Raw genomic sequence first — 25,340 nt, 5'->3', positions numbered from 1 at the left:
TCGACACTGAAGGCCTGAACTACTTTGTCTCCTCTTAACGATTGATGTAGACATGTTTCTGCTACTTAAACTCTGGGAAGCACTGATGTAGGTTGTAATTTGGGTTGGTGTTAGCTGGTGATTCCTGAACATATCCTTTGCTACAAATGGGAGGTCTTAGTCTTTCTTTCCTGGAGCGGTTCTCATGAGCCAGTTTCATCATGGCTTCTGATAGTTTTCCAAATGCATCTGAATAAACTAGTTTTTAGTAATATAGTATTTTTTTTTTTCAGTTATTTAACATAGGCTATGTAATGTGTTTTGCTTTTTTGTTCTTTATCACATGTTTGATCATATTGCTTTGAGGTCCTTAGTGTTGTTGTACTATGTAGAATACTGTAGAAATAAAGAAAGACCTTTGACCAAGCAGGCATGTCCAAAATTGACGCTGGTTTAAAGTATTTTTTATCTATTTTTTACAAATTAAATGTTCTCTTTTTTGTAATATAATGAATCTTAATGTTTATTTTTGTATTGCAAGCACTGACACTACTACTACTATTATTATCTACTTTAGTTATTAGTTATTAGTAAACCAGCCTCTTAATTGAGTGAATGACTGGTTACGTGATCGTTCCAAACCTCAACTCCCAGAATTCATTTTCCTTGCGGAGGAAGATGACGTCAAAAGCAGTCGACCATTTGCAGTGCTGCTCACAGAGTTAAGAAGATGAGAAGATGTAACTGAACAACAATTTATTTCCGCATACTTTTTAAGTTGTATGAGACACGCCATCAACTGCCCGGGTACACTTAAAATAATGACGACCCTAATTCCGCTAATAATAATTAGCCAAACGTGCTTTTAGCACTATTAGCAGTTAGCTTGCATGTACTGTAGCACGTGAGCTAACTTTAGTTTATGTTTTCATTTGCGATCTCATGAACCTGTTAGCTGAACCTGTTAGCTATAGCAGGCTATAACAGTAAGTCCAAAACTAAAATTAAAGTGTGCGTTATTTCTTGTGGTAGTCCCGCCATTGACGTCTACTTAGTGTTCACCTTTCTTGTTTTTCTGTGCTTTGTAGCAGAAGTTTGTTTTTTCCTGGAAATGAATGTGTTGTCTCTTGTACATGGCGTGTTTGTTAGTTTGTGTTTAATAAATAAATTAAATATCAAGATTTTCACCTTAAATATACAGTAAATACATATATATAGTTAAGTTAAACAGTATTTTCATATTTTATGTTTAATATTGAGAAAAAGTAGAGAAACAGTTACTTATAATGTTACTGTCAAGGCCAGGCAGATAGTCACTATTTATTTTAGTTCAAAATTACTGTTTAACTTATATAAATATCAAGTTCTGCCACAGCTGTTTTCAAATTTCTACTAACTAGACATTGGTTTTACGTAAACATAATGTTTGTATTTGTGATATAATTAGAGAACTGTCTGCTAGTTGTAACATGCTGTCATCTCTTTCCTTTGTAGAGATCACTGGAGACACTCAAATAGTTTATGCTTTAAGCTGTGTGGGATTTGTGGTTCACAACACAAAATGCCCTACCACTGTGTGGCATATGGATGTGGCAAAACCGCGGACGATGGCGTGACAATGTTTAAATTCCCCAAGGACCTCGAGGAGTTTCGCAAATGGGAGAAGCAGGTCCAGCGCACACGGACCCAATGGGTCGCCACACCCAACTCTCATCTTTGCAGCGAGCATTTTGGCAAGGAGTACTTTGAGGCCAGAACACCTGCAGGGGTTCTAAAGCTGAGGCCGGGAGCAGTTCCTACAGTGTTTGTTCGTCCACGGTGTTTCTCCTGTAACGGAGCGGGTTGTAGTAGCTGCCTGCCTGCGATCCAACGCCGGGGCATTCAGTCTGAACCAACAAAGCGTACTGTTAGTGTGAGTAGCCAGACATGGGCAGTGCTGCTGATGCTGCATGTTTTGAACATATTTCTTTGTTGTAAGCAGGTGTGATGTAAAATCTGAGTCTCTTACATGGTTTTTGTTCTCTCTTCAAAGGCAAAGCACAATGAAATGGATGCAATGCAGCTTGACACTGACACTGGAGGTAATGAAGAACATCTGACAAGAGAAAAGACGAAGCCAGGGCAAAAATGTACTGATGACCAACCAGGTGAGCCTCAAAGTGAGTCAACTTTGTCATAAGCAGAGCTGGCACTTCTTAATCATTCAAAATCTCAGTATGCTCTAAAGGCTTTAAAGGACACCTCTTCTTATTGCTTTAAATGTATATGTTTTTTTTTTTTACAGTGGTGTGTGAGAGGTGTGGGAAAATTGGAACTGTTGGTACATTTTTCTCAAAGACAAAACGTTTCTGCAGTACATCCTGCTCTCGCTCATATTCATCAAACTCGAAGAAGTCCTCCATACTGGCACGTCTGCGGGTGAGAAAAAGATCTTTTTATTTGTCCATTTAAACGGAGTCTGCTGTCAGACTCTGGATAGCACCAGTGCGTCAGTAATTTGTGTGTAATTTCACATGACTTAATTAAAAACGTTTTGGCAGTCTTACTCTTTGTGGGACAATAATTTGTCAGCTCAGGTTAAAACAGGTTAGGTTCAAAGACAAGAACCATCTTGGTGTGACCCACTTGACTGCGCATTTTCGATATAACTAGTTCTGTCTGGTGCATCTCCGCTGTTGCTTGCAGAGCGTTGATGGAGTCGCTAGCTTGAGCTCAGTGCAAAGAAAGCTTTGTGCCACAGACAGATCGCCACACGACAGGAGCTCTGCAAAAACTGCATGCAAGAACTCAACCAATTAAAGGGGAACTCCGGCGCAAAATGAACCTGGGGTTAATAACACATGTGTACCGAGTTCGACCGTTCTCTGGTATTTGTTTTCATGTATTTGTTTTGTTAGTCAAATGTGACCAGTTTTCTTGCAAACCGCTATTTAGCGTATAACGCTAGCCTTCGGGGCACACCGACACATAAAAAGAAATCGCTATTTCTATACCACTAACAAGGCTCACAATATCACCACACTTACACGGTAGCATAACTAGGGTCTCTACATGTAAACCGAAGCATTGAGAACTTTGCAAGTATACAGGCAGTTTATTAAAAAAGGAATACAGTACCGTTCGCGTCCGGCTCGCTTATCCAGGCGGGCGCCATCTTGGGGAAACTGAACTGTCTGTTGCCGGAAGAAAGCACTGAGAGCACTGAACGAAGAGAGTTCAGTTTCCCCAAGATGGCGCCCGCCTGGATAAGCGAGCCGGACGCGAACGGTACTGTATTCCTTTTTTAATAAACTGCCTGTATACTTGCAAAGTTCTCAATGCTTCGGTTTACATGTAGAGACCCTAGTTATGCTACCATGTAAGTGTGGTGATATTGTGAGCCTTGTTAGTGGTATAGAAATAGCGATTTCTTTTTATGTGTCGGTGTGCCCCGAAGGCTAGCGTTATACGCTAAATAGCGGTTTGCAAGAAAACTGGTCACATTTGACTAACAAAACAAATACATGAAAACAAATACCAGAGAACGGTCGAACTCGGTACACGTGTTATTAACCCCAGGTTCATTTTGCGCCGGAGTTCCCCTTTAAGAGGTGTACCAGAGGTGGAAATGAAGAATTATAGGGCGTTTAACATTTAGTTTTTGAATGCATGTATTTTACACAATTGTAATTACTTTTACACATCTGTGTACACATTTACAAATCTCTGCGGACATTTATGGGTTGTTTTATTTTTTACATTTACAGTGCACAAATCTGTGCGCATGCCTGCACGTTGAGATACGGTGTCACAAATCTCCTACCACATTTATATCTGAACATTTTCTTACAATAATCCCACTGAGTTTTCCCTGCACACAATCCCCATAGTTTGTAACAGCGAACACACGGTGGCAGTATCGGCACCAACATGTTTACCGGCTGCTGGGGAAAAAAAACGTAGAAGAAGAAGGACAACAAGACGGCGCGGGACTTGAACCCACACTTGCCGACCTGCAAACGTGTCCTGTGGCCCGTTTCTAATTCAGCTTATTCTGTTCATTACACGACACTAAATCCATAATGCGCGGAATTGCAAATATTTAGAAAATGGTTCTCACGTGCTGCGTGGACACCTGTTTCTGCACAAAACGTCCGAGCATAATCTTCCATCGGTTTCCACTGGGCGACCCGGAGAAACTGAGGCAATGGCTGTTCAGTCTCAACATGGATGTAAACACTCCGCTGCACATCCTCAGCAAGCTCTTCGTGTGCCAGAATCATTTCACGCCTGAAGACTACCGCGACGCGCTGGATCTCAAGAGCCGCCGGGGCCATCTCCTGAAGACCACCGCCGTCCCCACACCGTTCACACACACCTCAGAGACAGGTGACCCCAGCTCCAGTAGTCTGGATCAGCTGGTGAGTCAGTGCGGGCAGTGGGTCACCGCTGAGGTTATTCACATTAAATGTAGAATCATTAAATATTAAGATCCCGGTTGGTTAAAACGGTATATAATCCGAGTGTATAGGTAGTTACAGTCTTTAAATTGAAATCCTCATTTAGGATTAAGATCAATTTTACAGCTTCACTTATTGTATTTTATATTTTTACAGTAATAATTTGGTTTTACAAATGACAAATACTGTACCACTCCAGAAACAAGACAATTCTGTATTGTATATTTTAAAAGTAATTTTGCTTTAAAATGAGAAACTGAAATGTACTGCTTCTGGTATTTCTGAAGCAGTACATTTTAGTTTCTCATTTTAATTATGCAATTATAATTTTGTGTTTTATAAGAAATATTTTTTGCCTTTCAAATGCCAAAAACTATTGTTTTGCACCTCCACTGGTTGGCGTTTAACATTAGTTTTTATTCCTGTAACTTATAATTAAGTTTTTGTTATAATATGCAATTGTCTGTCAGCAGAAAGATATAAGAAGTTCCGAACACTTTCTGATCGACTTTCCACATCCCAGGCTCAATAAACATATTGCCACCACATTTTTATTGTGTTGACAAAAACTAAAACCTTGATTCATACTATGAAATGTTAGTATTTGCTGGTTTTCCCAGTTACGGCTGAGCGAATCCACCAGTGTCTACAAGTTCAGAAAGGTATACGAATTTCTCCACGCCGGTGACAGCTCATTCCTGAAAAAGGATCTGAATTTGTCAAAATCTCTTGGGCTCAAGGATGAACCTATTCAAATTTATGTGTCAAAGTCACTGTGTCTGCAAGTGTCATATCAGTTAACAGAAACTTCACTACGTACATTTGGGACAGAAACGCTTATCTAGACCGGTTGGTAGTTCTGAGTTGATAATTCTACTTTCTGTTTGTCTCTTCAGGGAAAGCCCCCCTCAAAAAACGCCACTGTGCTTCAAAAGGTGACCAAAGCCCCTCCGGCCCCAACAGGAGTTGAGGGTAAACACACTGACAAAACTCACATTCACACAGAAAGCTTGTCAAAACACTCGGCAAAATGTGTTATTTGCGATAAACAAGAGACTGTAAATGTCTATAATACAACAGAACACCGTGTTACAAAAGCTGGCACTTGCACGTTATCTTGCATACAGGAAAATAATGTGCTTATCATGGCCAGAGTCATAGTTCGTAACCGATAGAATCTACTGTACAGAGAGGCGCTAAATCTAACATGCATGAAAATAATTTGACTTACAGTTTGAACAGGCTCATAAAGTGTGCAGCCTCTCTGGTGGGGGCATGCATTGATTTATTTAGCCAGATAAAGATAAAGTTTACTTAGATTTGACGCTGCATACAATACAGATGCTGCACAAACTCCCACATTAGCTGCATGATTCTTTTGTTCTTTTCACTCTGCAGTATTTACTGGCTTTGACTGGGGCGCCTACTTGGAGAAGGAAACATCTCTGGCCGCGTCTGTCTCCTGCTTCAGACATGTGAGTCCTGTCCTCCGTGCGTAATTAGAGACTACTTTCTTTACATGCGCAGACAAATGTTCAACAATTATACACCCACGTAGGCTTTGAAACGGCGAATACACCCAAATTGAGTGTGAAGTAAATCACAGTGATCAGGAGAAAACAAAGTAAAGTAGAGAGAAATAAAATGTTAGTGTTGATCAGCACATACAGCAAATCACATTGACGATCTGTAAGGAAACTCCTGACCTCCCTCTCCACAGGCTCCACTGTGTGCCCACTGGGACGACATCAGTGTAGGGATTAAAGTGGAGGTCCTGAACACAAACGCCGTCCTTCCCAGTAAAGTCTACTGGATCGCTACTGTCATCCAGATTGCAGGTGTGGTACATCTGTCAGTGTGTCATTACACCCTCAAACCTTTAGATTTGCATTTATGATTTTTTTTTCCCCAGCCGGTCTTAGTCACCAGTGTCCGGTTCCTCAATCTCTCTGATCAGTTATTCATCGTAGAAAAACAGAAGTGAAGAGAGAACATTCAAATACACAAATACTTTCAGAACAGCGTGATCATCTAGAGCTAATTAACTGTAGGTGAGCTGTTATCTGCAAGTATGAAGTGTTATTTCTTTCCATGCAGCCACAGAACATGTGTGGCAGTTAGATGCTGTGGTTCAAGTGCAACTTTTTGGTTCAGACACAGGCAGCATGAGGAGATGTACTAGTTGACTTTTGCTGATCGTAGTTCTTTTATGTTGGTTTGGTGATCCAGTACCTCAAGGGTCAGGATTAGACAGTATCGCTGCCTGGCATTCTTGACAGCTCTTCATTTGTGTTATGTTCTCACATGGACAAAGACTTTGTTTTTGTTTTTATAAAACTCTGCCCTTTGTACTGGTTATGGTACTGAACATGTAAAACGTTTAATTCATTCATTCATTCATTCAAACTGTACAAAACACTGTTAAAATTAGTTTTTTAACTGAAAGATTTGTCTGATTTTTGGCAAAGCAGTAACGTAAACACTGACATATCTAACTTTGTCATCGCCTACCTTGTCTGCAGGATACAAAGCACTGTTGAGATATGAAGGCTTTGAGCACGACAGCAGCCATGATTTCTGGTGCAGCCTTGTTTCTGGAGAGCTGAACCCAGTTGGGTGGTGCGCCATGACCAGCAAGCTGCTGGTGCCGCCACAAGGTGAGCATTTGAATTTAAACTGGGACCATATTGCAGTGTAAACGCAGAGCTGCATGACCATTGTCACATTCATGAAAGGAAAGTTTTCAGTGGCTTCCATGTGGGGGAAATGAGTTCTTGCTGTCCTTGTTGGTTCAATGTCAACCATTTGACAAAATGTGTCTATAGATGTGAAGCAGAACATCTCAGACTGGAAAGAGTATCTGATGAAAAAGCTGGTGGGCGCCCACACTCTACCTGTTGACTTCTACTTAAATGTAAGTTTAACATGGCCTGAAGTTTTTATGTGGTTCGAAATGGTAATCCACCTGTCTTGTACATGTGCAGAGCATACTGGTTTAAATCAATAGTGTAATCCCACATAATGAATCGAAACCGGAATAATCTCTGCCACTTTGCCGCCTTCCCTCGACCCTCCTCCCAGCTGGCAGAAAGCAAGAAGACCAGTTTCAAAATGGGGATGCGTGTGGAAGTGGTGGACCCCAAGCACGTCAGCCGGACCCGCATAGCCATCGTAGATTCCGTCATCGGCGGCCGCCTGCGGCTGGTGTACGCCGACCAAAACGACGCACCTCCAAACACCATCGCTGATTTCTGGTGCCACATGTGGAGTCCCCTCCTGCACCCGATAGGCTGGTCCAGCAGAGTGGGCCATGACATTAAAGCACCTTGTAAGTTTACAAAAATGGTCTCAGTTGAAAACGAAGACAACACACCGATGCAGTGTGGATGCAGAACTGTGAAAATTTCTGTGGGATATAGACAGAAAAATTTGAAAAAAAATATATGGATACGGAGGGAAAGAAGAGTTGAAAGGTTTGCAGCCAGAGTGATAAACTGTAATGGAAAACAAAATATTTGATACCACCACACTAATCAGCAGCAAATAAAACTATTAGAAGGTGTGTCCCACAGGAATATGCACGGCACAAGGCTTAAATAGGGCAGCGCAGTAGCAGGGCAAAGTCACTGACTTTAGAATCAAAGTGAGCGCTGCTCCAGTCGGATGCAGGCAGGACCTGGCAGCAGAGGAGGAAGTACAGGAGACCAATCATAGACAAGGGACTACACAGGAGAATCTGCATAGTTAAAAAACACAGGTACACGAGGTGGTGTTGGCCAGGGCAACATGAATGATACACTCCCTGATGAATAAAGTGACTGCCTCTCGCAGCTTTGACACTGATTTGGTGAAATTATGCTAGAACTGCTTGATATCTTTTTTTATGCATAACTTCTAAAAAAAAAAAAAAATAATAATACTTTAGTCATTTTGTTCTTTAATGCATCATTGACTTGACTTATTTAAATGTGGAGTCAGCCATCCAAACGCACGCTGAAACCGCTAAATATCACAAACGATGAGCAAAACAAGATTGTAACCTTTGCTACTTGAAATTCATCATCTTTAGCTGGTGCTTAACTCAGTTTCTTATCCTATGTCAAAGTCGACTGTGTTTTAAATTTCTGTTCTGTTGTATAAATCAAAAATAACTTCTTTATTTTTTTTATAGGCAACTCTCTGGAAGCTTCCAGTGGTGTGAAGGGACACTCTGACGGTACATTCACACTCTTTAAAAAGGTACCACTTCAGTCTTAATTGAGTGTTTAATCTGATAGGAATACTCTCAAAGGAACAGCCAGTTTGCATTGTATTAACATTATCAGATCATTGTCAGGAGAGTTGGGCCAGAATCAAAATGCAAAGAGTGATGGTGAATGTTAAGCCCCTGGCTCGTGTGTTATCTACAGCCGAGGACCGTTTACATGGAGGGAAGTTTCTTTGAAGAAGGAATGAAGCTGGAGGCCATAGACCCTCTCAACCTTGGAAGTATCTGTGTCGCCACTGTGCACAAGGTGAGGCAGCTATTTATGGTTTTGTGCGTTATCTAATCTGGCCTCCTCAGTCAAGTAGGTGATGGCCTGCTGCTTTAAGTAGACATTTATTATCCTTACTGTTGTCTTAATATCGATGTTGTTGTTGAGTTTTATACATCAAAAATACCGCAGATACAGCCTAACACACAGGAGATTGGGTCTAGGCCAGTATGCCAGTCTGTACAGAGATACAATACCATGTTTTGCTAGCCTTCTGGAGATCAGTTCTTCTTAGTTGCTCAAAAACACAAGTTGCCAGTTGCAGCACAGAGCAATTTGCTGTGTAGGTAAGAACTGATCTCTTGTAGTGTAACGTTAGCCAGATCTAGCAAACTGACATCAAGACTGTAGCATCAAGTGGTGGCACTAGTGTTGCCAGTTTAAACACCAGCAATCTTATAAAGCATTTAAAGATGCAAAAGGAAAAAGGAAGAAGGGGGGAACAAAATGGTGACGCAATTGTTAGAAACCGCATTTAAACGACACAACGACGGACAAAGATGCCTAATTAAATGTTCTGGGTGACCAACCATGTCAATCACGGAAAGCTTAAGATTTTTAGCATTTAATGGCAAAAAAATACATCTCTGCCATGCTCTACTATATGAGACTGATGGAAAACATATTTATAATGTCCTATTAGCGGATTGGTACTCCGCATCAGCCAATACATACACAAAGTTTAGGCATCAGAATCTGTTCCTCTTCCCAGGTTTTGCTCGACGGTTACCTGATGGTGGGCATCGACGGCACCATGTCAAACAACGGCTCTGACTGGTTTTGTTATCATGCTTCGTCTCATGCCATTCTCCCAGTGGACTTCTGTAAAAAGAATAACATCCCTCTCGCTGTACCCCAAGGTGAATATCATCTCCACACAACTGTAGCATCATACTGTTAATAACAACACCTGTTAATAACATATCTGTCCGTTTACTGGCAGGCTATGATCCTCAGACCTTCACCTGGGAGAAATATCTGAAGGAAACCAAAGCGAAAGCTGCACCAGCAAGACTGTTCAATGCTGTAAGATAGGAAGTCAAAACCAAGTTTAGCACACAGACATTGAAAAACCAACTGCTAACGGCTTTATTACTTCATGCAGGACTACCCAGGTCACAGTTTCTCCCCCAACTTGAAGCTGGAAGCAGTGGACCTGATGGAGCCACGGCTGGTGTGTGTGGCCACAGTGAAGCGCTGCGTTGGCCGCCTGCTGCTTATCCATTTCGACGGCTGGGAGGATGAGTTTGACCAGTGGGTCGACCACCAGTCCCCAGACATCTACCCTGTCGGCTGGTGTGAGCTCATGGGCTACCAGCTCCAGCCGCCTCCAGGACTCGGTAAGCACCCGTAATAGAAATGCCCTTAGCACTACATCATGGAGAGCTAATGTCAATGTTGGTGAATTCACCTGTCTGTTTGAACCTAAAGATCTGATTATTGGTAAAGTAACTCCATGTAAACTGGCCATCTTATTAGGTACACCTATTCAACTGCTTCTTAATGCAAATATCTTGTCCGCCAATCACATGGCAGCTACGCAGTACATTTAGGCATGTGGACAAAATCAAAATCTGGTTAAGTTCAAACCGAGCATCAGAATGGGAAAGAAAGGTGATTTAAATGACTTTGAACGTGACTTTGTTGTTTAGAAACTGTTGATCTACTGAGAGCTTCAGTCACAAACACCTCTAGGGTCAGAGAACGGTATGGAAAAGAGAAAATATATGCCTGAGGTCAGAGGAGAATGACCAGACTGGTATAACCTGATAGAAAAGCAACATCAACATTAACCGTTTACAACTGAGGTATGCAGAATAGCATCTCTGAACACACAACACATAAAACTTTTAAAGCATGAGCTACAGCAGCTGAAGACTATCCTGACAGATAAGAACAGGAAGATAAGGCTGCAGTTTGCGATTTCTGCTGCAACATTCAGATGTTCGGGTCAAACATAAACGCGTGAAAGCATGGGTCTATCAACCTGTCTATCATCAGTTCATGCAGTTAGATGTGACAGTCTACCGGAGTATTGTTGCTGGCCGTGTCCATCCCTTCGTTTTTTTACTGTGTACCAATCATCTGATGGCTAGTTCCATCAGGGTAACGCTGTCACAAAGCAAAAATCATCTTAAACCTGTTTCTTGAACACAACATTGAGATTCACTGTACTCAAATGGCCTTCACAGTCACCAGATCTCAATCCAGTAGAGCACCTTTGGGATGTTGTGGAACGGGAGATTTGCATCATTGATGTGCAGCTGACAAGTCTGCAGCAACTGCGTGATGCCATAATGTCAATACGAACCAAACTCTTTAAGGAATGTGTCCAGCACCTTATTTAATCAATGCCATGAAGAATTAAGAAAAAAAGAAATAAAAGGCGATAACAAGGTGTACCTAACAAGGTAGCCAGTGAGTGTATACGAAACCGTTATCACAGATGGTAGCGACTGCTGGTCAATGGTGTGTAGAAGGTTTTGATCCTGTAATAGAGAGTCACGTATTATTCTGTTTCACAGTAACTTTGAATGAAAATCAGGGGCCTCGGAACAAGAAATGCAAGATTGTGTACGGGAAAAAGAGTAAGTTTTGATTCGGAAATGGAGTGTAATGTCACAAATGATGGTAATGGAAAATGACATCCTTGTATTGCCTTCCATAGAGAAGAGGTACACAAGGAAGAGGCTGTCTCAGGACCAAGTCAGAGATGATGCTGATGAGCACACTGAGGTCAGCGTCACTGATGGTGCTCAAGGCCTTCCTCCGGTAGTGCCACTTATCCAGCCCAAGACTGAGTCAGAGGAGCAGGAGAGTAAGTGGAGAGCTCTCAAACGCTGTTCACATTTCCTTGTCTGCATGTCAGTGTTGATATCTCATATAATTGTGTCTCTGTAGTCTTGTCAGTGCAGGTGAAAGTGGAGGAGATGGAGATGGAGACCCCGATTGAGCCTCCAGACAACCCTCATCAAGACTCTCAGAGTATAATCAAACAGGAGGAGGAAGGGCTGCAGATTAGGGCGGCAGAGAAGAGCAGCTTGGAAGATGTAACGCATGAAAAGAGACCGCAAAGTGAAACGGCGGAAATCGGAGGAGAAGAGCTCGGATCACTGGAAGAGAGCTCTACTGGTGATGGCAGCATGGAGGTGAGTGGAAATGAAAGGCCAGACCAAGAGGAGGGGAGTCAAGAAAATGACACCACCATGGATGAGAGCACAGAGAACCATGTTGAGAAAGACAGTAAAGGAGAAGCTGGAGGAACGGTGAAATGAGTATGTCTACTAGAACAACGAGCAAAGAGACTGAAAGGGCTGCGAGGTGGAGAAAGCCTCCAGGGGTATATTAGTTGGGAGAGCTAGTGTGATTGTTTAAATGTATATTCACCAAGAGTTTAATCCTCATTGTTTAGGCGACAACATGTGGCTCAGTTTAAAGTTGTGGAATTCTGTTTAATTCCTTAAACAGCTTTTTCATACAAAAAGGGTCCGCCTAGTATACTTTAAACTATCTGCTACGATGCATCAGGGTGCTGGTTAGCTTTCTGAGAGGCTGGTCTGCCGCTTGTCAAACTGACTGACATTTAGTGTGAAATAAAACTAATCTGCTGACAAAAAAGGAATATAACAAACCTCTGATACAGAGCTCAGAGCGACAGGTGTGAGATAAAGCACTGATGTTGGATTACTGCATATCTCTCGTGTGTAGGTGTTGTGAAAATGGCGGACTCCACCACTAATGAGACACTAACACGATGGCTAGCATTTAAAGAGGTAATTACAAAATGTTAATGCAGATGAATCACTGCTACATAGAGAACAGTAAAAATATTTTACATTAAAAATAAGATGATGGCATATTGTTCATCAGAAGCAACTTAAAAAGTTTGAAAACTACCTCACTTGTTCCACTACAACGTGGCATTTCTGCAGAAACTGCAATTGCCTTCCACTTGTTTCATTTTTTTCAATGTGACAGTCTGACTTCAAATCTGTAAATATGACTGTCATAATGAGCTGCTATGTGTAACAGTCTTCACTGTTTTATTTTCTTTTGTACATATGCATTCAATGATAAAAAATACCCTCATAAATTTACTGATTTGATGTGGTTTTCTATACAACTGGGGCTGCGTTTGTAAGCGATTGTTGCTCTTCAGATAAAATGGTGGCCTCGCTGCAGTTATGTTCATGACACTTTAATTCTAGCATTTTAAGATGCAAGAACATCACTTCTTAGGAGCCTACAACACACACTATAACCAGTAACTGTCTTATTGACCTTGTTCAACATTGTACTGATTATACAACAAGAAATATGGTAAGTAACTGGTTGATAAAAGGTGTGAATGAAAACTGTAAAATACTGCCCAGCCTCAGCAGCTCCAGCTGTACCTAGCTGGTACGTGTTTTTATGATCAAAGTTCAACGTCTGTTGCCGTTTTTTTTTTTGGGAAGCTCTGGTCTCAAAACGTCAGTACAGAAGCCAGATGCATCACCAAAGGCAGCAGATTTCAAGCCATGCTGCGTCTCTTTGTGGTTTTCTTTGCTGCTCCTTGTTTTGTGTTTGGACCCTTCCGGGGTTTGGGTTTGGGCATTTTGACCTGCCGAAAACCGTTGAGGTGCATCGGTTTGGGTTTGGTTGCCTTGGGTGCCTTGGCCGGCTTCGGGGTGACGGTAGGGGCTGCCGGCAGACTCTCTCCCCCAGGGCAGGCCCTGAACACGTGGACATCCTTAACTCTTCGACCCCTCAGTTCAGGGGGATTGGCACAGGTGGCTCGTACCTTGAGGTTAACTTTCTCAATCCACCTAGATGTAGAGGAAAGGTCTGATTATTTTATCAATATGCCCAGACACGAGTGAAAGGTTCAAAGTAGTAACTACATGTACACTGTCTTTCAAATTTCACACCTCAGCGGGGGTAATATGTTCACATTTTAACTCTTTAAGTCTGACTACACTCATTGTGCTGTAATTGCCTTACATGCGTAGTGGCAGTAGAGGGCAGTCACACATCAGAGGGTTGTCAGACAGGTTGATGACCTCCAGAGAGGTAAGTGGGTGGAAGTCAGGCAGCTCCTCCAGCTGGTTGCCCTCCAAGAACAGACTCCTCAACCCTGGACCGAGACCTGCCAGCGACTTCTGTGACATCTGGAGTGTGACATAGAACATAGAAGATGTTGAAAGTGGAAGATTTAGGTAATTAATAAAATGTTAGGAGTTGACATATCCCACTCACTTTCTCCAGCCCCATGTTATCCAGGTACAACTCGTTCAGTGACCTGTGCAGGGGTTGAAACGCATTTGGCCCCACCCAGCGTATTGAATTTCCAGACAGCCTCAGGTCTCTGAGGTTGGCTGCCTTGCTCAGCGCTTCAGTGGGCACCTCCTTCAGCTTGTTACCACTGAGGTGGAGCGTATCGAGGTCTTTGGCGTGGTCCAGAGCCCTGGGTGACACATTGTCGATGGCGTTCCCAGTGAGATAGAGGGCTCTGAGACCTCCAGCTCCTGTCAATATCCCAGGCTCCAGCTTGGTGATGGTGTTGTTCTCCAAGTGAAGTGCCAGCAGACTGGGCACCAGGTTGAAGGCCGCTTTGGGGAAGCTGGTGAAGCGGTTCTTCTCCAGGTGGAGGTAAGTCAGCTGAGGCAGACCTGTGGGTTCAGGGAGCAGAAACTGAAGGTCAGATCTCGTTTTAGCACCACCCTGAGAAAGAGGTTTGTCAAAAGCGCCTTTTCTACTAATTTAATTTTGCATGTCAACGACCTTTAAAGGCATCAGGGCTGAGGGAAGTGAGGTCATTCTCAGACAGGTACAGGTAGATGAGTCCCTTCATGCCACTGAAAGCCCCTCCTTCCACCTCCACGATCTTGCAGCGCTGCAGGTGCAGGGACACGACCTGGGCGACGCCAGGGAAGCTGTTGCTGGGGATGTAGTGAAAGTGGTTGCCACGAAGATCCAGGAGACGTGTGTCGGGGGAGAAACCTCGGGGCACTTTGGTGTGGCCGCGGTTCTCACATGAAGAGTGGCGTTCCACTGCCTGTAGACAAGGAGGTGATGGAAATGCAGTGGACAAAGAAGACCAAGATACGCACAATTAACATTTCCAGCCTCTTGTAAATGCACACCCATCCCTTCCCATCCTGTCACTGTGAAATGTTTAAAGGGATGCCAGTTTAATAGTTATTTGTATTTGCAAATCCTGTAACTCAAGATGTTAAACTATAAAGAGTAACTGTAACTGTTGAGGTTTTTCCATTAACTTAGTAGTTTACAAGTCTTGGAAACGTGAAAACCACTAAATACAAGAAATCTATCAAATATCTATTCAGCCCTCCTCATGTGAGACACTCACCTCACAGACACAGTTTGTGGGACATTTGACCTTATTCTCCGGCTCTTCCGTAGGCAGTGGCCTGAACCTGGTTGCCTCCTCGAACTCTGCCTTCAGCATGGCCTCCTGGCTCTGGCAGCGCATCTCTGCAGGATAAACCGCCTCCAGGTTTTCTCCTGAGAGATGGGCCGGTCCTCCACATGTCCCAATGAGCTTCACCTTGCCGCGGATCGCCCACTCTCTGTAGCGTAGTAAAAAGGAAAAAAAAAATGGGAAGATAAAGGGCAGAATTCAGTTCATAATCTACAGAGGTCTGCTGCACCTGAGAGGACGCAGGTAGCAGTTGCAGTAGATGGGGTTCCCGGCCAAGTTGAGGCGTGCAAGGTTGGGTGTGCCTTCAGAGAACGGTTGGATGACGCGCAGCTGGTTATGGCTGATGTCCAGGTGGACGAGAATGGGGGATTTTGATACAGCTGTGTTGGCCATGTCCTGTAGGGACATGTGGTCCAGGAAGAGATGGGTCAGCTTGGCCATGGACACCACGTCCTCTCCCAGGTACGTCATGGGGTTGTAGCTCAGATCGAGACGAGTCACCTCTGGCAGTCTGGAATTTTAAAGAGGGAATATAGAGATATTATTTTCTCATTAGTTTTAGTTCAGGCGTGGGTTTTTAGACAACACAGGGGTTCTTTGAAGCACCATGGCTAAGCACAGGTGTCACTGGCCTTACCTAGTCATGGTCTCAGTGGGGAAGAACTGCAACTCGTTGTGGTCCAGACTGAGCCGCGTGAGCGTGAACAGACCAGCGAAGGCCTCCGTGTCCAGGTAATTGAGGGAGTTGTGACTAAGACGAAGCCATTTGATGTTCTGCAAACCCTGGAAGGAGTAGAAGTTGGCTTTAGTTGATGTTCCAATGGCAGGAGGCTGCCGTGGTATTGTGTTTGGGTACCTGGAAGGCCATGTTGGGGATGTAGACGAGCTGGTTGTGCGTGATGGAGAGCAGGTTGAGGAAGCCCAGCTGAGAGAAAGCCCCAGGCTGGATCTCTTCCACGCGGTTCCGGTCAATCATGAGCTGCTTCAGCGAGGACAGACCATCGAATGACTCCTGGACTCACAAAAAAACGAAGGAAGGCAAACCGATTTAGTCATCTGCACTGACTAAAACTAAAAGCGATGGAACATATGAATGTCAGTTTGTGATCACCTGGTAGAGGATATCAATGTTGTTGTTAGCCAGGTTGAGGAAGACCAAGCGACCAAGGCCGCGGAAAGCCCCCTCCTTCACCCTGCGGATGTTACAGCGCTGCAGAGACAGGTGAGTCAGGTAGGGAGTGTGTTTGAAAGCCCCGGTGGGAAGTTCCTGGATGTCATTACCTCGAAGATCCAATTTCACTGTAATCTATAAAGAAATAAGATTTGATGAACAAGAGAAAGGCAAAATATATACTGTACTTCATGATACTGCGGAATTGTTGGCGTGAGTGAGAAACCTCGTCAACCGTGGGTGGAACTTGGGTCAGGTTCTTGTTGACGCAGGCCACAGTGAGCTGGATCTGGTCACACACACACTGCTGTGGACATTTTGCCGTGTGCACCGCAGGGATGCCGAGGAGCAGCAGGACCCAGAGGGTGTGAGGAAGGAGGTGGGAGGACATCTGGGAGAAAACATGATAGCATTTGCTTGATTCACGCTTCTACACGAGGGTTTGTATTCTTGGTCATTGGACAAGCACCAACAACACTCCATTTCCTATTGTATGCACGAATAAGACCTTCTCGCTCAAAGCATTTCCATTTCATTCTGCTTTGTACTTCTACTCCACCTTATGGAGGACTCCAAATACAACAATCAGACACTGCTTACACACTGATGCGACACTATTAACAATCTAATAGTGGCATGTATAATAATATAATAATAGTAATCATGCTTCTTCCATGTTGCAAATAGAGTGTGGAAAATGTCAGTGTACAGGAATCCAAATCCTCCGTTAGAAATATTCGGATATTATATTATATCAGCATATTTGTTGGTTAAATTATTCTGTGAGAGAAAGGTAGCACAATCTGACAAGAAAAGGCCTCCATGACTCTGTAAATTTGGGGATTAGTTCCATTTGGTCAGATTGGTCTGCCTTAGTCTTCGCTGGAATGCCTTAAAACCACATTCCCATGTCGGATCAGCAGTCTTGATCCATAGGAATGGACATGAAAAGCTTCGCGGCTCCACACTCTCGATGTTGTGTATGTGCGCAACGTATAGTGGTGCCATGCCCACACATTTGTGTTGATGCTGCTGCATCTTAATAACTACATAACATGAAAATGTGTATTTAACCCATACACTGCGCGCACTTCGCAAAGATGTCTGAGAATAGATGAGAAACACAGGCTTAGTTTGAACGAGTGAGAACCTTTCAAAGCAGCAGGAGAAACGAAGCAGACTACTGTATGAAAAGCACCGATATATAGTAGTATGCCACTTTTTTGTTATAGAAAGGGGCCAAGAAACTAGAGACGGAGGAATTTCCTCCGTCCGGACTGTTTGTCCGCGTCCCCCTGGGGATCAACGGTCCAGACCGCAGAGGAGCAGCCGCGCCGGCCGCGCACAAAGACGCGCAGTGTCTTTCTCTGCCGGTGTTGTGCCAAAATGCGTTTCCTCTGGGGGAAAAAAAAAAAGATGTGCGTCTTCTAGCCAGGGAGGATGAGAAGGGTGTTTTCAAACCCCTCTCAATACTTTCGCCAGAAATGACCAGAAAAATAGTAAAAACGATTTTAAACAAGTGTCAGATCTGTCTTGACCCGTGCGTCAGTTGATTTCGTTTTTAGAACAGAAAATGATATGCCACAAAACAAAGTGTGTATTTAAATAGTTACTCAACCTGGGCACTAAACTTTCAATTTATGTTTTCTCTGTGTTAAAGTGTTCATAAGTTACCATTAGAGACAGTTAAAGAAATATAGGAACGTGAAATCTTGAATTTGACGCGCAGACTCACCGTGCTTTCGTTGTGATTCCGTCCAGCTGAAGGTCGTTACTGGCCGCTGACTCTCACGGTCTGTGCCGCTCTTACCCCCGTTATCCCCCCCCCCCCCCCCCGATCCAAAACAAACTCCGTTTATCCCCATGATCCACTACTGCTCCCTCCTGACACACCTCCACCTCCCACCTCTCGAGTCTGCACACTGCTCCTCTGAGCCCGTTAAAGGAGAAGTTCACGCCAAAATGAAAACTTATTTTCACCTCACTGCTATAACACTGGTCTTACTACACCTGAGACAAATACATTTTAAATACCGTTTTCCACAACTCCTGGCATAAACACTCCTTGTCTCAGTTCAGTTAGGATCACAACTTTATTTTAACAATGTCAAATGTCAGAATAATAGTAGAGACAACGATTTCTTTCAGGTTTTTATTTCTTTCATCACACCCCCAGTGTGTCAAAAGTTAACATACAGGTGGTTAGTATTTGATAGCCATGTCCTTAAATTGTTTAACTTCAAACCTTTCAGGTAGCCTTCCACAAGCTTCTAACAAGTTGCAGAAATTTAAGCCCATTCCTCCTGATAGAGCTGCTGCCATCAAGGAATGTCATTTCTATGGGGTGGGGGTGCCTGGTCTGGTCTAGGTGGGTGCTACATGTCTAAGTAACATCCACATGAATGCCAGGTCCAAAAGTTTCCCAGCAGAACACTGAATTGTCACAAGATGGTCAATGTTATTTACTTCTCATTGTCATAATGTTATGCCTGATCTGTGTATATTATGTTCGGACAATTGTTGGAAAAATGAAGTGCGTCATGCATAAAGTAGATGTCCTAACCAACGTGCCAAAAAGAGTTTTAATCATTTTAGCCCAAGTGCATGTAATCTTCTGACTTCAGATGTACACTTCCAGACAGATTCAGGGTTGTTAGTTATATTTAAGACAGCGTTCAGTACAAAGTTACTAAGATCATCTAAATGCCACTGACATAGATTCCATTCTCATCCCATTTCCCTTGAATCCCCCATCACATTACTAACACACATTAAGAGCTATGAGGTAATACACAATAAATGAATATGTGCAACAACAAAAAAAAAGTCATACAACAGCACAAATAAAGAGACATGGGATAAAAGTGATTGTGGTCCCCTGAGCGCTGCAGTGTTACGGCTGTGTTCAGTGCAGGCTGATGCACACGCATGACGTGTATTCAGATTTATGGGCGAGGGCGAGTGCGTGCGCTCCTGCATGATCACAGATTGATGCACAGAGCGCTCTGTGATGATTTAAGATTATGCGCGACATTGTGAGGATCGTTACTGGCCGGTCAGTTCGTTTCTCCCCTCATCAGTAAAGTTCCCTCTTTGTTTTTAACCAACCTACGTTGATTTACAGATTGTTACAATCTCCGTCGACCTTTTTCTCTCAGAGCTCTTCATCAAACGATTACAGCAACAAATATCACAACATGTAAGACTTTGGTCTAAAACTAGGACCTAGAAATGCCTGTTAATCCAGATATGTCCACAGATATGTAAGAATTGTTTGACAGAGAGTTTTAAAACGATATAGGAGTTAATTCACATGTTACAAATGGTGCCAGATTGACATTGCCAACAGTTAGCTCCACTTTAGGCTACAATCAGTTTCATTGTTTTTACACATTAAACCCTAAACTATGTTAAGATCTATATATTTTTTTTATTATTTATACCTATTTTCTACAAAAATATAAGTCACAAAACAGCAGTAGAAAAATAAAAATGAAGACATTCTGGACAATCTTAGTCATGCCTTCATAAAATATACAAATCAAGAGTGGACATCAGTGGTTGTACTTGTCCTTTGTTCAAGTGTAAAGCATCCCTGTTGGTCTCGAGTCAGAAAGAATGAACTGAATATCAGTACAGTGTGTGTGTGTGTGTGTGTGTCTGTGTGTGTGTGTCTGTATCCCTGTGTTTATACTGGCATTGGTGGAGTGGATTAGATCAGTGCTGGTCGTTGCATCTCTTCTCCAGAGCAGAGCTCAGCCTGTCTCTGGCGCCGCTGCAGGACTTCAGAGCTTCACCGTTCCTGAAGATTCACACAGAAATGCACATGAGTTAATCCCCTTGTTTATACTGATTAAAAGTTCAAGTTTAAAGTTACGGGCCATCACGGGTCAGATCTCAATTAAAAATCCGAGGATGCACACACTTTTTCCATTTTGGTAATTGGTAATTTAAAGCAGAAAGCTCTTTGGATAAGAGGTTGTCTTACTTGGACAGGAAGATATGAAGCAGCGAGGCGTGGTGCTGGGGGAAATATTCCTGCTGGACTGCATGTTCCAAACACAACAACTGACCCGGGACCAGCGCCACCTTTTTCACTTTCCCCTCTCCCTGAAAACCAGAAAAGAAGAAGAAAAAAAAGTAAACTTAAACTGAGAATCAAATACAGATCAAATCAATTACACCAGGCCATGGGACACAAAACATTTGCTACTGGGCCATTCAGACATTACATATTTCGGATGTTATTGGATCTCAAGGTCACTCAAAAGCAGGGGTCGCGTTAACCGAATATTTTCCGTCATTGACCGTTTTTTTTTTTTTAAACTGTGACGGAAAAATCTGAAGGCCATCCGTCATTTTGACAGATTGCAATTCACACCCCTGACCACTTGGTGGCGAGTGACATATTAATTGGCTCTTGTCTCTAATCGCAGTTTGCGTTCCAAAAATCGCGGAACTTTTATCAGTGCACGATTTCCTGGTACGCCGATTACACTGATGCACACGTCAGAGCTTGTCTAACAATAGACATATATACAATATATATGTATATATGTATATATGTCTATGTGGCTAACGGCTACCAAAATGGAGGAATCGGATGAAAGCACGTTGCTGGGACTGATGAGTTTTTGTACAAACTGTGCAAAATGTAAGAGTTTGCATACCACCGAAGCACTTCAACCCTACGGTACCGTCTAAGAGCTGTTAGCGCTAGCAGTCCCGGTCCGAGTACGGACAAGACGTGTCAGCAGCCATGTTTTTTTTCCTACCATTTAAAGTCAATACTGTCAATACTGAAAAAGTACTTAAAGTTAATGAAATTTTAATGAAAATTAAATGCTATTGAATTGCATTATTATCATTTAAAAAATTAAAGTGACGGGTAAAACTAGATTAAGGCGTGATTTTTATGACCCTGTCAGTCAAAATGACAGACAACGAAAAAGTCTAGCGCAACCTCTGCTCAAAAGATATGAACACATGCACTTGGAGCTGCCAGCTTGTGATCAGATCACTCAGAACGTATGTAAATACCAAGTATGAACAGGGCCCACGTGTAACCTCAGCCAGTCAGTTATGTGCCGTGTGCTTAGACAGAGTACGGTCTTTCCAGCAGTTCTGTACCTTAAGGAGTCCCATCATGACCAGCAAAGTGGAGAGGAAGCAGTATGACTGGAGGGCAGAACCAGAGATGAGCTTCTTCAACACTGCATCTGTGGGACACAAAGCAATGACATCTATCTGTACAAGAAGAGTGAAATCTTTTAACAGCAGTTTCAAGGCTGAAACGAAGATGATACATGTTTGTTTCACAGTTACGAAGGATTTGGGGGTTATCAGTTACAATATTATTAAACTGTTTATTCACCAATAGTTTCTAGGACGGCTGTCTGGACCTCTTGATCCTCGCTGTACAAGGAGGCGATTTTCAAAAGGACCTCAGCAGCCTTGTGTGGCTCAGATGCATTGACCTGGACAGAAGAAAGAAGTGTCTCAGTGACAGGTTACACTGATTTTCTGCGAATAATCTACACCCAGTATATTTGTTGCTTTCAAATTTTCTATCGCAAACATTCAAAGGACACGTTATTTTAAAGTCCTCACCTGTTGCTGCAGGTTTGTCCTCATCTCTCCCAGCTGAAGAAGCTTCTCTGCTGAGGGACAGCTGAGGAAAGACACGACCTCTGCCTGAGGGAGGACGAAAAACACACAAGTAGAACCCATGAGATTTTGTGAAAAATAATTTAGTCGGCGATGAACGAGGAGACATGAGTTTGTGTTATCTTACCGGACTCTGAGGTTTGTTGGGACTGTCCTCTTTTATTCCGTTTTCCTTCACAGTTTCACAGTACTCTTCGTTCTCGTCATTGCAGCCGTCACTGGCATCGTCACCATCGTCTTCGTTTTCAATTTCGTCGTCGTCGTCGTCTTCCTCGTCATCGTCCTCAGGCTCTCCCTCATCATCACTGGAGTTCAATGAACAACATTTTTAATCTGCTATTCACATTTTCGAGCAGTTAAACACCATGAAAGACACTTAAACAAATTAACTACCTGAGCGATGCCAGCATGTCTCCTTTGTCCATGCTCTCCATAGCCTCTTTCAAAGCATCACACCCCTCCTCTCCTAGACAGTTCCCTATAACAGTCACACAAGAGTAATAACATATTGAGTGTTACGATGTGAAAATCTTGAATTTTTATTTTGAGGTTTTAACATTTAGACTGATTGTAACTGAACTTTCCAACATTCTGTGCAGCATACCATTCAGGTCCACTTTCTCCATGTGGGATTTGTCCATCACAGCCTGAGCCACCACCAGTGCTGCCGCCTCAGTGATCTCACCAAACGACAGATTCAGCTCCTGTGAACACGGACACAAAATGAGAGAGGACTGAGCGGCTGCTGGTGAGGCAGACACAAAGAGACACAAAGAGACACAAAGGCCTGGTGGTACACTGACCTTGAGGACAGGCAGTCCTTCTCTCAGGACTGCAGCGAGAGCGATGGCTCCCTCAGAGCGGACCAGACAGTCGCCGAAGTTGATTACCTGGACGTTCCTGAGATGCCTCAGAGCCTGAACGACCAACAGAAGTATGGCTTAAAAAAACACTCGATACAGAACGTCCCTGCTCACAGGACAATTCTGCAAATATTTAGACGTCACCTGTGCCATGGCGAGTGTCCCCCTCTTGGTGAAGGTGTTGTCGTTGAAGTTGAGGACTCGAAGCTCTGGGTTTTGTCGCATGGCTGAAGCCAACGCCATCACACCTGTGTAGTTTATTCCATTCTGGGGCATGTGGATTTCCTCCAGGCTGCCCATCAGCTTAACATGGAAAATCAGAGTTGCATCTTCAAATATTGTGTATTTTCAGAACAATCAAATGTTAATACATTTAGAAAAAATTTAAAATTTGAAGTGATACAAAACAAGAGAATGACTGTACACTGTATGACTCAGCAAATATACACAAACTATATTTCCTGACTGAGTAGTCAGTCCCAGACTCTCTTAAACTGGCTGGAAACTGAGATTTCACTTTTTTCTACCTGAAAGGCCTTAGCCAGGGCGCTAGCTCCTTCATTTTCCAGGCGGTTCCTCCCTGCGATGAACACTTTCAGTCTGAGTGGTGTACCGAGGGCTGATGACCGTTTGTGGCACTCAATCAGAGCTTCAGCCAGGATCTATATGAATCAAACAAGCACTGTCACTGTTTGCACTAAAAAGCAAATACCTATTAAAACATTTTTAATTATGGTTTGGTTGACTTTTTGAAGGAGCTATTTGTGAGCACACCTTTCCTCCACCGATCCCCATGCCACAGTTGTTGAGCCTTAGCTCCGTCAATGTGTGGCAGGAAGGGCTCTTCAGCAGCTGCTCGATTCCCTTGACGCCGTCTGGCCCGAAAGCGTTATCACTCAGGTCCAGCTCAGTCAGCCTGGCCCCAGCGCTCATCAATGCACTGCCAAGGCAACACTGGCAGATGCAAAGAGAGAGAATGTACATCAAAAATATGATCCTGAATACAAGGCAATTTAATGAATATCAAATTTTGTATTAGCACACAATCACAAAGGACAGTGACTGATATTCTCACCAGGGCAGTTGGGATTTCAGAGCGCAGCCTCCCGGTGAACATGTCACTCCAATAGCATCTCTGGGGGGAAAAAAAAAGACACAAAGGTTTGTAAAGCAAATTAATGTTGTCTAAGAAAAAGGTTTTATTTGAGCTGTTTTTAATGATACGAAGTCTACATGTTTGGTGTGGCTCATGACTGATGTACGACTGATGTATTGAGAATTAAATCATGAAATGAGGAGTACCTGCAGCAGGTCTTTGTTCTCCAGAGCTTTGGCGATAGCTTGGGCTGCCTCCACTCCCACAGTGTTTCCTTCGAGGCGCAGAGCTCTCAGACCCTGGTACTGCTCAATCTCACGGACCAGCTCCTCCACTGGAAGCACAGAAAGGTGTTAGGGGATAACAATCCACGGTACTCTCATGTCGACAGTACACAGTAGAGTGTGGAAGGAGAAGAGAAAGCTAAATCTCCCCTGACCTGAGTCTGCATTGTCAAGCTTCAGTCCCAGTCCTTTGTAGCTCAGCTCTCCATCCCCGACATGTGTCTTGGCGAGAGCATCAGCCAGCTGAGCAATGTCATCTGAGGCCATGTCGACTGTGGGGACGCATCCAAAAGTCAGATCACAGACAAGGGCGATCACATTTTATTAATTGGATAGTCCTTTAATAAGATAGCAAGTGAATAGTATATCCGATAACGGAAAACATCAGAAAAGAGCAAGAACTATCAACAACTATCAGGTTAGCCATTTAGCTTTACAGGTGCTAACTAATAGTAGTGCGCAACATTAGAAACGCTGACATCACTAGATGAAACTGACTGTTAGTCCGACTTTATGAGATGACTTCTCGCGTCTCTCTGTCATTGTATCAGTAAAACGGCTCTCATTTAAAGACAGACAACTTGTAACACTATTAGACCTCACCACAAATAGCACTTTTCCTGGAAAACGATAGTGAATATACGCCGCTTCTTCCTTCCGCGCAGCGCGCCGGTTGCTACACCACGTGACGTCATGCGGCCGCGGTCTTCTTCGTGGATTCTATTCACGCCCGTTACAAAAACAATTTGTGTACCAGCGCCCTCTGCTGTTATAACCTGAAATAAAAATGTCATGATTTTTTTTATTCCCGTAATAATATCATTAATATTTAATTAAATAACAATAAATTATATATTTGAACATTTAAATCACACCACTTTT

The 25,340-nt window shown here is 43.2% G+C and overlaps 3 protein-coding genes across 5 annotated transcripts; 1 reads left to right on the top strand and 2 right to left on the bottom strand.

The window, feature by feature from the left end:
- Positions 1-683: 683 nt before the first annotated feature.
- On the top strand, positions 684-13,446 carry l3mbtl2 (L3MBTL histone methyl-lysine binding protein 2). 3 transcript variants are annotated; one of them, XM_084568140.1, is made up of 18 exons: positions 684-786; positions 1,474-1,891; positions 2,012-2,126; positions 2,264-2,397; positions 5,315-5,390; positions 5,817-5,893; positions 6,139-6,256; positions 6,941-7,075; positions 7,244-7,332; positions 7,500-7,746; positions 8,590-8,657; positions 8,828-8,932; positions 9,666-9,813; positions 9,897-9,979; positions 10,059-10,293; positions 11,479-11,541; positions 11,622-11,771; positions 11,855-13,446. In XM_084568140.1, the coding sequence occupies exons 2-18, from the start codon at positions 1,541-1,543 to the stop codon at positions 12,226-12,228; spliced, it is 2,568 nt and encodes an 855-aa protein (XP_084424266.1). In that variant the 5' UTR covers positions 684-786; positions 1,474-1,540; the 3' UTR covers positions 12,229-13,446. The 3 variants fall into 3 exon arrangements, with proteins under 3 accessions (XP_084424266.1, XP_084424265.1, XP_084424267.1); XM_084568139.1 differs by having other exon boundaries at positions 693-965; XM_084568141.1 differs by lacking the exons at positions 684-786; positions 1,474-1,891; positions 2,012-2,126; positions 2,264-2,397 and adding an exon at positions 2,672-4,379.
- Positions 13,447-13,466: 20 nt separating this feature from the next.
- chadlb (chondroadherin-like b) lies at positions 13,467-16,939 on the bottom strand (the record flags this gene model as incomplete). The annotated part of the gene is made up of 10 exons (XM_084568142.1): positions 13,467-13,761; positions 13,937-14,103; positions 14,192-14,604; positions 14,717-14,990; positions 15,306-15,525; positions 15,607-15,888; positions 16,015-16,160; positions 16,234-16,389; positions 16,489-16,683; positions 16,775-16,939. The coding sequence occupies 10 exons, from the start codon at positions 16,937-16,939 to the stop codon at positions 13,467-13,469; spliced, it is 2,313 nt and encodes a 770-aa protein (XP_084424268.1).
- A 1,746-nt stretch (positions 16,940-18,685) lies between these two features.
- rangap1b (Ran GTPase activating protein 1b) lies at positions 18,686-25,318 on the bottom strand. The gene is made up of 16 exons (XM_084568054.1): positions 25,062-25,318; positions 24,614-24,730; positions 24,381-24,508; positions 24,154-24,213; positions 23,853-24,032; positions 23,606-23,740; positions 23,223-23,381; positions 23,019-23,132; positions 22,820-22,919; positions 22,609-22,693; positions 22,343-22,520; positions 22,159-22,242; positions 21,923-22,025; positions 21,679-21,767; positions 20,537-20,658; positions 18,686-20,350 (listed from the first exon to the last, which is right to left on the bottom strand). Exons 2-16 carry the CDS (start codon positions 24,723-24,725, stop codon positions 20,266-20,268), a joined length of 1,734 nt encoding a protein of 577 aa, XP_084424180.1. The 5' UTR covers positions 24,726-24,730; positions 25,062-25,318; the 3' UTR covers positions 18,686-20,265.
- Between the last annotated feature and the right edge of the window lie 22 nt (positions 25,319-25,340).

The sequence above is a fragment of the Chelon labrosus genome (assembly GCF_963514085.1).
Source record: "Chelon labrosus genome assembly, chromosome: 19".
Classification (NCBI taxonomy): domain Eukaryota; kingdom Metazoa; phylum Chordata; class Actinopteri; order Mugiliformes; family Mugilidae; genus Chelon; species Chelon labrosus.
Note: the sequence above shows the minus strand (reverse complement) of the source record. Positions and strands in the feature narration are given on the sequence as shown.

Excerpts from the sequence above, each read along its gene's own strand:
- l3mbtl2 (XM_084568140.1), top strand. The coding sequence starts at position 1,541 with ATGCCCTACCACTGTGTGGCATATGGATGTGGCAAAACCGCGGACGAT. Across the intron at positions 5,894-6,138 it reads CTGTCTCCTGCTTCAGACAT|GCTCCACTGTGTGCCCACTG; the intron begins GTGAGTCCTGTC and ends CCCTCTCCACAG. Across the intron at positions 7,333-7,499 it reads CTGTTGACTTCTACTTAAAT|CTGGCAGAAAGCAAGAAGAC; the intron begins GTAAGTTTAACA and ends CCCTCCTCCCAG.
- rangap1b (XM_084568054.1), bottom strand. The coding sequence starts at position 24,725 with ATGGCCTCAGATGACATTGCTCAGCTGGCTGATGCTCTCGCCAAGACA. Across the intron at positions 22,521-22,608 it reads GACATGCTGGCATCGCTCAG|TGATGATGAGGGAGAGCCTG; the intron begins GTAGTTAATTTG and ends ATTGAACTCCAG. Across the intron at positions 22,026-22,158 it reads GGACAAACCTGCAGCAACAG|GTCAATGCATCTGAGCCACA; the intron begins GTGAGGACTTTA and ends TCTTCTGTCCAG.